A 15,341-nucleotide genomic window follows, 5' to 3' on the forward strand; every position below is an offset into this window, starting at 1 on the left:
TACAGCAACAGCACATTTGCAGTCAAATTTTCTCATCATTCCAACACCCTACCGTGGCCATAGTGGTAAAACTTCTCATTCATTCAGACACTCACTATTACTTACTCTAACGGAAGTACAAGTATACAGTCAAAGGTTGTTATCAGGGATGAAACATTCAAATATTGAGTTAATGGCAAGAAGAGCATTCTTTGCAATGAAGACAGCACAAAGAGGCTAAATACATACAACTATTAAGGTAGTTCTGATTCTCTTCCACTTCTGGCTGCCTGAATAAGGCATCTTCCCATACCAAAACGTAGCTCCTTGATATAACCAAGTCATGCCACCAGCAACAGTGAACAAAAAAACCCTTATTTTGCAAGTTTACAAACAGAAAACAATGGCCCCATAACATCTTAAAATACATGAACAGAACACTTATTGATCCAGTACAAATGTAAATTGCTTACCTTGCAAATACCCTGTCTTTGTTTGCTCTTTCTTTGCCATACTGCACAGACTGGACCTCTGTTCTCCCACTGGAAAACAGACCAAAATCTATTAAACACAACTATCTTAGGATAATAATTTCTTGTTCAAAACTGAAACATCAAGAAAAATTCTACTGTTCAAGCAATTGCACTAGCAATTAGACGTTATTTGGGTAAGTCTTTTTTCACAAAGTGTAACATAGACCAACTAACATGAAACATAACGAAGCTCTTTTCTCCCTTTTTCTTATATCCAGAGCAACAAGCAAGTTCTGCTTGTATCTTTTGGATAATATTCTAGACTATCATCTTTTCTATCACAGACACAGTTAAAAGTAATGCATCTCCACTGTTCTCCTAAACTACTCCCTGAAATGTTATAAAATAAACAGCTGCAACTTAGTTCAGCAAATTATCATTAAGAAATATAGATGAGCACATCACAATTGCACTCTGCTTTCTCAAATGCAAAACTGGATCTTTCTGACTCTTCCTTTAAGACCAGAAGTCCCATGTCAAAACAAAGGTCCGATATTTTATGATTATAATATTTCATAATTTCAGTTTTAAAAAACAATACAATATTTTTTAGAGCGCTTATCAGAAGTTGAGAATTGGGGCCTCAATACCAGCAGAACTCACTCTTTTCATTACTTCCCACGCACGTCCTACAAAACATTGATACTTTTTTGCTCTTTTCTGTCCCTTACAGGAATATAAACATTGATTAAAAAAAAATACATATCAAAGAATAATTAGTCATTTTCATATCTATATTACGTAATAAATACAACATCTGTTAGAAAACTCAGAATAAGAAATTGGAACTGGATGGAAATATTCACTTAACCCAGATAATCCCCAATAGCAGCTGTTTTTAGGGAAGATTATTATAAAGCATGACTTCAACAAAAGATTCTTGTCTCCATTTAAAACTCCATACATAACTCCAGGTTACAGCAGGTCAGACCAGGGCCCAACACCAGTCCAAATTGTAATCAGTGGCAATTACGAGACTGAATCTGTTTTCTATGTGCTTTTTGGAATTAAAGTAGATTTCTAGGCTTTACAATATCCGTTTAGAAAGGAATTTCACCATTTGACTACTGAATGTGTGAATGCTGTAGAAATGGACCAACAGAAGTTCAGTGAAGAGAAATGCAAAGACCTGCCCCTAGGGAGGAACAGCCCCAGCGACAGGACAGGGGCCAAGTGGCTGCTGTGTCCAGTTCTGGGCAGCCCAAAACACATAGACTTACTGGAGCAAGTCAAGCAAAGGGGCCATGAAGACATTTAAAAGTCTGGTGCACCTGATGTGGAGCAGCAGACAGAGCTGTGACCTGGTATCTGATTCCAGACATGAGAAGAAAAGACTCAGGGGAATCAAATCAGCCTGTATAAATAGCTGTCTGTTAAGCGATGTCAAAAAGACAGCCAGACTCTTCTCAGGAGAGCTCAGTGACAGGATAAGAAGTAGCGGACACAAATTGAAACACAGGAAATTCAACTTAAGCAGAATTATAGTACAAAATACACAGAACTTAAATCCTGACTGCATACAGTCCTAGGCCATCTGCTAATGCAGATCCTGCTCTGAGCAGCGTGTTGTACTAAGTCCACAACTGCCTTCCCAAGCTCCATGATACTGCAATTCTATGACACTAAAAAGTCTTTCTTTTCAAAGCTCCCGCCTAGTAACTTCTTGGGGTTTTGCATTTTTAACTCTGACAAGCAGTAAGCCATTTGTATTTTTCTTAATTCCTTTCAAATAACTGTAACGCTGTGTTTGCTTTGACCCCCACTAATCATTATGTTTTCATAGAATTACCTGAAGGCTCCAAGACAGTGACAGATTAGTTATAATTATGTTCCTCTTTTCACTCTATACATACACATTGCATTTTTGAATATCGAACTTCAGCTGCCATTTTATTCCCTACTCATCCATTACTTATGTACCACCAAAACTCAGGGGCTTTTTTTTACTACAAAAATGTATACAACTTTACAGGCAAATTCCCTTCAATATGAAGACTGGACTTACAATAACATTCAGTAAAACTCCTAGTGCTTCAGCCACTAAATTTGAGGCTTTGGTGAAGAATGCTTTAAGCACCACTTTGAAAATCCATGGACAGCTTACAGAAGTAACAGTATACAGTAGCAGTATATATATATGTACATACATATACATATATATATATATATATACACATACATACACACACAGTATACCGAAGTTGATATTTTCACAAGTAGCTTTCCCCATTCTTTGCAGCAGTTTTGTTGTTTTTTTTTAAACCTGCTCTGAAAATTGCTTCATTAGAAGCTTTTAGTCCAGTGACAGATTGAATAATACATTCAATAGTTGAACAATTTTGTATCTCTGGCTTCTTTCAGAAATTGAGATAACTCCGTCCTGCCCTGGCAGTTTAAAATTGTGTTAGTTCAGTTTAATCATAGAAATGTTGGCTAGGAGACTCCTGTCCAACTGTCTGCTAACAGTAAATCCTGTCTGGCCATGGCTTCAGCCTAGCCAAGTTTTGAAATCATCCCAAAGGATAGATTCCACAACCCTTCTGTGTAACTTGTTCCAGTAAAGAACGACTCTCTTTTAAAAAACAAACAAAACCCAATGATCAGCTTGACTCTTGAAGATAAACGTGTGGCTGTCACCCCTTGTTCTACCACCTGACATCACCCATGAAAGTTTGACTCCACCATTTCTGAATCTGACCTAGCAGTAGCTTTAAGGCTTGCCGCTAAAGCCCTCACCTCAGCTTCCCCCTCAGATTAAACACGCCCAGTGCCCTTAACCTCTCCTTGTGTGCCTTGTTACTGCTATTATGCAGTCTCTAAACAAGCTCTCAAACTACTTGCACAAATTCTAGCCTTTTGGCTGCTTCATTAACTTTAATGACCTTCCTCATTTTTATAGTTTCCCTTTTCAGCTTACATTACCATAAGTTGAATGTCACCATCAAAGAGCTATTCTGTTATAGCAACCACAATGATTCAAAATCTGCTCAGAAATGAAAAAGCTCCCCCAAATTCATGACAGTAACATTGAACCAAGTCTCAAACACTGTTTGGAATTGCAGAATGGTGTTTCTCAAATGGTTACTGTGAATGTTGGTCAAAAAAACAGATGGCATAAAAATTCAGCCTGTGAATTACTTTCCTTCTGATACATTTATGCAATTCACAAGCGTAACAGAAATAGCCCATTATTGTGCTTTCTCGCTTTTCATCATCTGCCTTTGTACGTCACAGATACTGTTGCCATTCTAGACAGATGATTAGTAGTAGTTCCATTATTCTCTACTTTAGGCACAATTTAAACCACAAGCATTCTGCCTCACTTGAAGAGACAGTTAACTCAGTTACTTCACTCTTCTTTTATTTAAAGCATAAAATACTTTAAAAACCAACACCATGTACCCAGTCATTACAATACAAATTATACCTGGGGATCACAGTTATGCCACTGCCATTCTCTGGACTTTCAAGCTTCTAGATTATTTATATAATTAAAAATTATCAACTTAATTCCATCCTCGTTTTGGAAACTCCTGCCCTTTGTGCAGAACTTATATGCCTTTTATCTTCATCTAGGACCTTACTTGTATGCATCTAGCTTAAATGGGCATTACTTGCACAAGTTTCTCTTGGCTGATTTTTATTTGATCTTTATTAAGGTCTGTTTTCTTGCTGCACACAGTGCCTGAGATCCATCACGTTTTCGAAACACAGACGTAACACTTAGAATTTGAGACTTTTAAAATTCACAAACAAACATAATCCTGCAGGTAAGGAGGCAAAGAAACGCAGCCTGTGAGACAGATATCAGGTATTAAACCTGATAATGACTGCTAATCATGTAGTAATTGTATTTCTAAACTCTTCCAGAAAATTACTTATACTTGAAACCTACCCCGAGAAGGAAGATGAAGAAAGGCAGGATTCAGAAAGTATTTGAACTGATGCAGCTTTTAGCATAAATTCAAGGTAACTGACTGTCTTTACTAATGAGTTGCCTATTAGTTTATGTTCTTCCACATATATTTCATATCAGCACTTACCAGTACCGGAACTTTGAACCCAAAGTGAAATAATGTGCAAAAAAGTTCTTCTGAGGGGGGAGCGGTCTGTCCAATCGGAAGAACGTGTGATGTTCAACACAGGCTTTCCACAGATTCTTACATGCTCGGTAATTCACCATATTGAAGCCCAGTAACGTTTCTCTGGATTCATGCTAAAAGTGAGAAAAATGGATTTCAGAAGAAAATTATTCCCAGTCACATTTTAAATCAAGATAAATACTGCTGCCTTTGCAATTTTTTCCTCACAAAATTATGCTTTTTGATGTAGTTCTCTAATTTTACATTGACTGTATGTATCATAAACTCTTAAAAACATCTTTAAGACCTTAAAGGCATTTTATTGGCTACAGCCCTTCTGCTCTTATCTTTTCAAATAAGCTCATTCACAGGTGTGTTAAAACAAGACTTGATGGGAAGAAATAGTCCCATACGACAAGACCTAATCTACATTAATAAATTTCTTCATTCCCAGAACTCAAAAGGCAACGTGCCTTACACTGCTTTTATTCAACAGCAAACTCTTTTTCCAAGGTAAGCTTTTGCATGACTGCTTTTCAAAATATGTCAAGATACTGAAGAATTATGACTAATGGCTCAGAAAAAACACTGCACTTATATGATGAGCTTAGAGCAAAGAATAAACTGGATTTTGAAACTGAACAGCAAATTCTGATTACCTATTGATGAAATTCAGTAAATAGGAAACACAATGTAAAAAGTGATTACATAATTCAGTTTACAAGAGTTACATAGATAGCTTTTCCTAATTTCCACTTATCAACTGCCCTGGTATTTTCTAGATGTGTTAATAATCACTTAAAAATTAAGCATTAAACAAGTTAACAACACTAGCATTGTAAACAAAATGCATTTCTATCCTAAGCATGAACAACTATGGACGGCCTTGGCTAGGTATAAAGGATATGAAGTTATATGATCTGATGACCATGCATTTTCTTGTCACTCTTGAAGCATTATAACTATGCGTTAGAGAAAATTAACAAAACAACCTGTTGCTTCCCCTAGTTTATATTCTAGAGAATGAGCTGGTCTGATTTTCATGTCACCATCATCACCAGATCAGACATGAAGCATGAAGGAGGAGCTGGTAAGCATGATAAGAAGTAGCTGTGGTGACATCAGCTTAATTGTAATGCGAAACAACACTTTCACAGGAACTTGGTGTGTTAGAGCTTTAAAGGTACTTCAACAATACTTCTATTCATAGCTTCTTAGGCTTTCATCGCAGTGTAGCCAGATCAGATTATCAAACCCTGCCCTTCATCTCAGTTACAGCCAGGAATCAGTCTTTAGGGTGAAGAAGGGCATAAGACACAGGCTGTTAAAGTGCACCACTCCTCTTCATATTTGCCCTTCCAGGTTCAGTAAGATCCAAACACATCTTGGGCACTTGCAACTTATCTTTGCTGGTGATTCTATGGTGCAAGCCCTAGCTCTGCTGCTGATTAGCAGCAGGGTTTAGAGCAGCCCCTTTTTTCCATTAAGAACAATAGGCCTCGATCAATTTGGGCTCACCATCAGGTCCCAAGGCAACACTCGTTAATACCTACGGTATTTCAGTCAAAAGCACATAAAATATCATAAAGGTTATGCTGGAGTCTATGAGAACATTTTTATAGCACAAAGCTCAGGGAAGATGCTGAATGCTCTACAGTATGACATAGAGGTATTTCAAGGTTTTAAGTCTGTTGAGACAGCATTAGAAGACTACCTCAGGGAGTCACAGTTGGATTCTGTTCTGAAACGATTTTCCCACTAATTGTGCCCATGGTTCTTGTTAGAGAGAGGAAACCAGTTCGCTTGCTACAGAGGGGGAAGAGGGAAGCAGCTGGGATGCGATAGAGGTGATCAGAGGCTTGGAGCCTGAGGGTGAAACCACTGGGGAGCCAAATACCATGTAAATTAATTTAAATCACAACCTTTAAGATGCACACTACGTGACAGGTTACCTACAGAATCTAAGAAGGAACACTGGAAGGAAAACTGCAAAATAAAGTCAAAGTTATGTTTGTGATGCCTTTTAATAAAAGGACAAAAAATATAAACAAAAATTATTATATTAAATTAAATTATATTACATTATTAGAATCCCTCGTGCACACACAGCTTAGCCCTTGGATATTTGCCTTGGGTAGCAACATTCATTCAAACCCACTTTGTTTATTTTCAAGCAGAGACATAAAAGCAGATCTCTCACTGCTCAGGAGAAAAATCGGATTAAAAACATTCTCTAGTGAGTCTCCTTCACTTTGCCTAAACAAAGAAAACCCCCAGAACAAAGCAAAAACTCCCCACCCCCATCTCTGAGAGAACAAAGACTAACACTATAAACAGATGCACCAGAGACTCAAGATACTCCTTTTTCCACAAACAGTGGACAGAAATCCTGTGGATGCTTAAAACATAGTGAAGACTGTGCAAAAAAAAAAAAAAAAAAAAAAAAAAAAAAGGCAGAAACATAGGTAGGGTTGGGAAACAACTGGCTAGGCATCTAATGAATGCTGGTACTGCCTAAGTTTATGTGCTTAGGCAGATAAACCCATACAGCACTTTACAAATCTAACTTAAGTTCTTTCTGCAAGTCAGTAAGAATAAAAAATAAAGCTTCAGATCCATAATCTAAAAATAAAATTTTTTGCTCAAACACTGTGGGCAGGTCTCTGAAAAAATAAGATACTGTTTTGCTACAGACTCTAATTTATAATTGGATTTCTGGGCTCTAAAAGAATAGGCAAACCTGAAGACCATCTTGTTTGGTTGTTTTGAATCACGACTACTGACATACGACTATGTTGGAGATTGGGTGGATGAGGAGGAATGGTTTTAAACTGAGACAGGGGAGGTTCCAGTTAGATATAAGGTGAAATTTTTTCCACACAGAGGGTGGGTGGTGTCACACTGGAACAGGTTGCCCATGGAGGTTGTGGATGCCCCCCATCCCTGGATGCATTCAAGGCCAGGCTGGATGTGGCTCTGAACAACATGGCCAGCCATGAGCCAGTCTTGCTAAGGCCAATATAACCAATGGTATCCTGGGGTGCATTAAAAAGAGTGTGGGTGCAGCCATGTAGGCTTTTCAGTTCAAGAAAGACTGAGGACTTTGAGAGAAAGTCTAGCAGAGGGCTACAAAGATGCTCAGAGGCCCAGGGCACCTCCCTTTTGAAGAAAATCTGAGATACTTGGGACTGTCCAACCTGGAGAACACTGAGATGGGGTCTGATCAATGCTTACAAATATCTCAAATCAGATGGATGGGCCGGGCTCTTTTCAGTGGTGCTCAGCAATATAAAAAGAAGCAACAGGTACAAACTAAACACAGGAAGTTCCATATGAACACGAGAAAAAAAATTCTTTACTTAGATGGGGGCAGAGCACAGGAACAGACTGCTCAGAGAGGTCGTGGAGTCACCTCTAGAGATATTCAAGAACTGCCTGGATGCTTTTCCTCTGTAACCCACTTTAGGGAACCTGCTTTAGCAGGAGTTGGACTAGATGATCTCCAAAGGTCCCTTCCAACCCCTATGATTCTGCGACATCACAGCAGTTAACTGTAACCCACAATACGTAGGGAAGGCATATAGAGAAATGAATGTATACTGATTAATTCTGTGACAGATTCAAAATGTGCAAGGGAAGCAGCGTATGGAACAGCCTGAATAAGCAAAAACATGAGAATGCAAAATCCAGTGAAGAATACAGCAACTGAAGTTACAGCTCAGAGGTCTTCTAATGCTGTAATGAAGAAACTTTGTGTTATTCTTTCTCCTCACTCTCCAAACTCTAAATAAAGAATGAAAAGAAAATCCTCTCCAATTATATAATTGACAGACTATACAACTAACTTTCATTCAAGAATATATTATGCTACCAGTGGAAAATCACTTTGACATAAAACTGCTTCATCTGGCTTCCCTTAAATGATTAATTTACAAGCCAGATATAATCTACTAGAAAGCAGTCAAATAATTCTTTTACTTACGCTGATGCCTCTGAGCAATGCCAAGATAAAGAATTAATTTAATAGGAGATTAAAAGATAAGGCACTTGCATTTTTAAGGACAACTGCAATTAAAAGCTCTCAATATTCATTAGCAGTATGTGAAAAATATCTGTTTTGGGCCACTTAAAAAGTGCGCATGGAAGAGTCTGGAGAAAACACTGCAAAATTTTTCTCCCAAGTTCACCAATTTAATATCCTAGAGTATCTCAGCTTTCCACCAGAAAAAAAATAATTAATGGCCATTCAGCTGCACAATTCCTTATGTGTTTACACTTCAAAACACATGTCAATGTACCATGAATGCATATCCACTATCATATTGTATGTTTGTGCTTCCCAATATAAACTCAACACATTAGGCTAGAGACATTTTACATATGGAATGTGCAAAGCCATGTCACCTGGCTTCTGCTACCCAAAAGAAGTCATTTAGGTTCCCATTATTGTTAAAGAGGAAGGAAACTAAAAGCAAGCATACACCAGAGAACTTATTCTAAAACATGTTTACAACTTATGCAAAAAGTGTCAGTCTTTGCAAGTGTCTTGGTTACACAGATGAAGTCCAGCAATAGCTGATTAACTAGCAACTGGTTCATTAGCCATCATGAAACAGAAAATATCATAAAAACTTAACTAAAGCTGAATGTAGGTGAGATGAACCTCTTCCTAAGAGTCTACCCAGGGAAAGTAGCTTTATAAATAATAATTTTAATATTACATTTGATTAAAAAATTAAAGTATGCCTTCTTTGGAAGCCAAATTTGTGCTTTGATCTTAAGGTATTCATGACTTGAAATAAATGAAAATGAAGTTCTTGCTGTCAGTTTCCATCTGATACATAGACTTTAAAGAAAAACAGAATGAGGCTTTTTAATTTGTTGCTATAAATAAGTCATCTCAGAAGAGAAACAACATTAGTTACATATATCATTTCCACCCTGGTGCAAGTAATACGTGAAGTATTAAAAAGTAACAGAAAATACAATATACAAAACTTATCATTACCATTTTACTGCCTGTATCAATAGGTAAACTCCTTAATTACGCATAATAGCCAAAGTTCACTTCTTCTCACACAACTTCTCCAAAATCCTTGTTCAGTTTTAACTCCCCTTTCTGAACTGATAATTACTCATGCTGCTCTAAGCAGAAGTGTGAACCTCTCCCCAACAGCTAACATGGCAGATCTGCATTTAGTCAGGCAGTTCCATCTGTGAGAACTTCAAACTCCTGGGCCTCCTTCTGCCATTAAGATGAGCAGTTCAACTTGCTGTTGCTGGTCACAAGCCACTGGCCTGTTCTGGTGTAACAGGAGTTCCCTCCTACATTTTTGTTGTTTAACCATATTTTTCTCTGAGTCTGGAGTAGTTCTATAATACTAAGAATGTATTTCTGTCTATAATACTTCTTTTTTTCCCCCTCTGGTTAGTAACTCTATACTTAGGTCTTTAAATCCTTTCAGCTGTAAATAAGAACTGCATAAAACCTTTTAACAAATCTAATGAGTTAATCACATACCCATATTTTAATTAATTCTTTCCCCAGTCTGTAAGGGTTTAGATTCCTATCTCTTGGAGGCATGAAACAATCAATTTCTTGCTGAATTAACTACTCACTGATTCTGTGGTGCTTCACAGGGTAGGAAACTAATGTCAGAATACTTATTTTTCATATAAAGCTTCAGTTTTCTCCCAAGAAATATAGAAGTATGCACAAACCAACTACTGTAGGTACTTTAAAATTGCAAAGGCATTCTTATCTCTTCTATGTAAGTAATAAAGCCACTTTGTTTTACTAAATCTGAACAACACCTACCAGCACATTTTAATCAAACAAGCACATATGCAAGTGAATCAGCATTAAGCATTACCTTTCATTTTAACTTGGTTTCTTCTGAAATCTAAATTTAATATTGATTTACTTTCAACCTTCAATATTTGCATTATATAAGCAATTTTTACTTCCTGCATACATACATAAATCTAAAAGTCCTTTTTGTATAAGACAAACCAAGTGAAATAAGTCTTATTAACCATTGCAATGGCTGTTTGGCAAATGAAATAAACAGAAAATTGATGAAACCGGACTTGAAGACAAGAATCAATATAATACCAAAGTATGACGCAGACATCCAGTACAGAGAAGTTTCATTACTCATTTTTGTGATCAGATTTAAAATAATACTCACCAATTCTTTCCTAAGCTGAACAAAAAACTGCTTGCATTTAAAAGAAATCTTTACAATCTTCAACCTACATGAAAAATAAAACCAGGCCATTTAAACACTTAGTATAATCACTGTTAATAACTTAAGCATTTCTATGAAAATACACTTCTTAGAGCACAGACTTCCTTTCTATAGATAGAAAATAATACAAAGATTTTATAAAACAGTTTGTATGATTTAAAATTTGTAAGCTATGTATATATTACCTGGATATCCTTAATTTGTGAAGAGAAATTTTCCTAACAGTAACATAAAGTGGTGGGGAGAGTATGAGTATCAGTTGTTAAATAACGCTTTGTTATGTAAATCCTTTTTCTTTCCTAGTTTTGTTATTGGGAAAAAAAAGTAGTTGTGTCTTTGTTCAGTTACTGATTTGCTGCTGTTGATCAAGAATCACAAAGTCAGGGGCCAATTAAGCCTGAAACCACTTAAGAGGAACAGACTCGAAAGTGTTACATTAGCCAGTAAGGTCTAACTCAACCTGTAAGAGCCATCTGAACTTCAGCTATTTCTGAAAAATACAGCAATGAGAGTCCATATGCACTGCTAATAACCTGCTAGGCATTAAGAATACCCACACTTGGTTAAACCAAAAGGTGCATCTATATAAGCTTCCTTTCTCTATTGCCAATGATGTATATCCAAGGAAAAGTGTAAGAACAGGCATATGTAATGTTTTCTTGGTATGATCTTCCAGACTCCAATTATCTCAGACATCCTAAACCATAAAATATTTCTTTGTAAATGAAGAGATATTTACAAGACCTAAAGTGAAGACCGCACTCAAACATGTGGAATGCTGTGGTTCTCACTGACAACTTGACCACTTCCAAACTTTGCTGAGAGGATGACAACGCAGGACGTGAGCAATCCAGCAGACTTCTAGACCCAGATTTCTATTACACAGGTTTTGTGCTGACTACACAACTAGGTACCTAGCTACCACTAGGTACTACTACCATAGCTCAACTGGAGTTGAAAGTAGTAATGCTGTGAAAGGTAAAGGTTTCCAGGGGAACACCAACAATAAAAGAGAGGCAAAGGAAAGAGCGTCTCCACTCCTGAGAAGTGATCCAGTGACAAACGACATGCTCAGGTACTCAATGCTTTTGTGCTTTGGTCTTCAATAATCAAAGGATCAGAACTCCTGACTCCCAGGTCTCTGAGACTGGTAGTACAGCTTGTAGAAAACAGCTACTACATTTAATACAGGAAAAGTAATTAGGATACACTACATAAAAGACACACTCTGCATTTTGCCTTGAGCCTGCCTAGCCTTCCTCCTCTTCCTTTTCTATGATCTCTGATAACAAAGACTGCATTAAGAAATCTTCCGTAAAAATTTCAACCAAATTAAGATCAGTGGTAAAGGACATTTTACTTGATTACAGGTGAATCTATTTCTACATCTATTTCTCCCACGTGCATGCAGGTCTATCCTGTCATCTGTCTCCAAGGCAGCACATGATTACTGCAAATGGAATACCTAAACATTCTCTTGTAGCCATGTAATTGCCAAGCACTGAAAAGACATTTTGCACAGGTCCAGTTGCACAGGAGCAAGCAAAAACAAAATTGTCAGATGTCACTGGAACGGCTGTAGGACTAAGGATAAAAGAAGAACGATAAGAGGTCTTATGCTTTCCTCTTAGCCAAAGAAAGGCTATAGTTGGAGAAAACTGCATGTGCTCATATGAGTGGGGGTGGGGTTCTTTGTTTGCTGTTGTTGTTTTAAGTTATTTTGTAAAGACCTATTATTGTGGTACTACAGTCTTCACAGGAAGAAATTAATAACTCTGATGTCAGCTGATACGGTTGAATACAAAGAAGAACTGTTTAGGTAATTACACACACATACAAACCACAGTAAGAATTTAGATCAGCATCCCTGGCATGCAAATGATATGAAACAGAGTTCACAGAAACCTCTAACTTCCAGTAGGGACTTGCAGCTTAATTATGACTTACATTGTATATACCCAGTAATTTACTGGTGTTTTATAGAACCTACTTCTATTATTACTGTTTTCTCCAAAAAGAAAAAAAAAGAAAGAAAAAGAAAAACAACACAGCAGTAAAAGCAGCCTGGATTAAAATCATCATGACTATTACAGCTCTACATTTATTAAGCAGCTTTAATCCAGAAATGGTTCAAAAAATTTCACAACTCTTGGAGATAAAAGGTTTCTTTCTTAGAGTGAGTTGCTATTAGAAAGTTAGGCCTGAATATTACAGTAATTTCAGATTTAACATTGCAAGATCAAGTTTTCATTTACTAGACTAACCATGAAGACTGAAAATTAAGATGTTCTGTGTTTGCCTCAGGCTTGCTTTTCTTTAAATGCTTCCAGGCAATATGTTTGTGTGTTCAGTTACATCCGTGTGTAGATAAGGTTTTAGTCACAGCTTTCTATTTTTTTTTCTCTGTGTAAATCTGCTCCAATTTGATCATTCAAACTTCTGAACAGAACAAACCACAAATTATTTAACATCCTACAACAAAACTAGGAATTAAGCTTTGCAATGCGAACTAAAATGCCTCAGAAATTCAGAGGGTTGGATGTCATTAACATCTCGAATCTCACCAAGTGAAAGAGACCAAAGTGAAGTGAAAACAGGTCACTGATTACAAGTAATTGATCTCACCCTATAACTAACGAAAAACAGAAACCCAAGAGTTTCAGCTACCTATATCAGATGGAATTCAGAAAAGTAGTTTTTCCAGTTTCAGTTGAGGTAATGAATTTAAGCCATTTATATAAAGATGAAATTCAAAAAACTTCAATGTTGTATTGCCCAAGCACACCAATCAGCAGCACGCAAAAATGTCAAAGTCAGCATTTTTCTAATGGGTAAAGTATTTTTGTGCCTGGTAACTTAATGTCTGTTACAATAATCTTTGTTGGCTGACTTTGCCCACTCAGAACTTGATTATAGTATGCACAAAATATGCAGTATGAATGAATGTCAGAGTAGATTTGAAAAAGACAAAGGAAACCAAAGAATATTACTTGAGAGGTACACAGAAGAAAGTTTTGGGGAAGGTGACATAGTTGTGTAGAACATCAGAATGATGCAACAAAACAGGATTTCTCTTAGGCTTTTCCCTTTCTGATACAAATAAGCAAAAAGATAATCCCAAATAAAGGAAATTTGATGTTCAACAGAACTATAAAATCACTGAGGACAACTCCATGATTATGTAACAGAACAGCTTTACAATCTAATTTAGTTAAAAGGAGAAATAAATGACAACCTTTTCCTCAATAAATGCACTTTTTATGATCTTTATCATGAAAACAGCTGCCTACAGATGAAGAGATGACAATACCCCTGGATACTACACCTCACATATCCTCAAGTGACATGTCTAAATTTAACACACAAAGTACAATTAAACTCCAAAAAATGATGACAGCGATTACTTTTGTATTTAGTATCTTAGTTTAGTGGTCCTTATAAAGAATGAGGTAGAATAAAATCAATATATCCATGCTGCTAAACCTTGCTAAACAGTTAATTACACAAAGTATGCTTACAGGCTGCTGAAGAAAAATTATATTAACTACATTTCACACCAGAATCACTTAACAGCACAGAATCCAGAACAGGACAAAAACCCTTCATAAAACTACCCATTACCTCATATTAGGTAAATCATTTTAACTTCAAATACTAAAATTTTTTTTAAAGCACATGACACTGGTAATGGTAGAAAATATGTTCTGAAATACCAAACAAAGTGAATAGCCTTAGCAGCTGTCCTTACCACGGGAAGGTGTTGATTCGTACTCTGTTCTTAAAGATCAGTATTCCACCTGACATCACTCCAATCATTATTTCATTGTTACTCTGATCCTTCAACAAAGAAAAGAGACAGTGAAGTGAAAAACAATATAAATATCATGGAAGCTCACCCATCTCCCTCCTAACACACAAACACAATAGCAAACTAGAACTTGGTTTACACGGAAGGGAATGTGTTTTAGCAAGACAAACAGGAATTCACTTTTTTTCTCCTGTTTCAGAGAGGACTAAATATTTGCTCTAAATCCTTTAGAAAATTAAAATTCTGTGGTAGCTTACAAATTAGATCTTCCATGATATTCAAGCAAACACATTATTCTAGCAGTTTATTATGAATAACAACATTGGCTCAGCATATACTACACTAAAAACAACCAGCAACTTGAATTCCTACCTGAAAGGAAATAGCAAGCTCAGAACACAGAGGGGAGAGATTCTAAAACAAATAATACTGTAAGCATGATTAAATAGTATGCTTTTCCTGAAATACTTATGCACTCTTATCAAACATCTGCTACAGACCTCTCAATTCTTGAGTAAAAATAGGAGAATAGACATAGCAGTGAAGTAGGGTGCTTCTGAAATTCACTTGCATGTTTCTTTAACATGGGGCAGCAGGAGAGGAATATTAGAAACAAAAATGTCTTGTTAAAAACAATTACACACTCTTTGAAGAAATGGTAACACTGTAATGACAAGTTGAGACCTCA

The 15,341-nt window shown here is 36.6% G+C and overlaps 1 protein-coding gene across 6 annotated transcripts in view; it reads right to left on the reverse strand.

Annotated features, from left to right (window-relative positions):
* Positions 1-15,341, reverse strand: part of PTPN4 (protein tyrosine phosphatase non-receptor type 4) — a 92,300-nt gene that overhangs the window by 29,465 nt on the left and 47,494 nt on the right. For all 6 annotated transcript variants that reach the window (XR_004307873.1, XR_001556574.2, XM_015868626.2 and 3 more), the window contains exons 10-13: positions 14,594-14,682; positions 10,786-10,849; positions 4,556-4,728; positions 453-521 (exon numbers count right to left, since the gene is read on the reverse strand). Coding sequence is in view for 4 of the 6 variants with exons in the window: in XM_015868626.2 (XP_015724112.1) it covers positions 453-521; positions 4,556-4,728; positions 10,786-10,849; positions 14,594-14,682 (395 nt within the window). In the remaining 2 variants the exon portion in view is untranslated. The remainder of the gene's footprint in view (positions 1-452; positions 522-4,555; positions 4,729-10,785; positions 10,850-14,593; positions 14,683-15,341) is intronic.

Source organism: Coturnix japonica, chromosome 7, assembly GCF_001577835.2.
Source record: "Coturnix japonica isolate 7356 chromosome 7, Coturnix japonica 2.1, whole genome shotgun sequence".
NCBI lineage: Eukaryota > Metazoa > Chordata > Aves > Galliformes > Phasianidae > Coturnix > Coturnix japonica.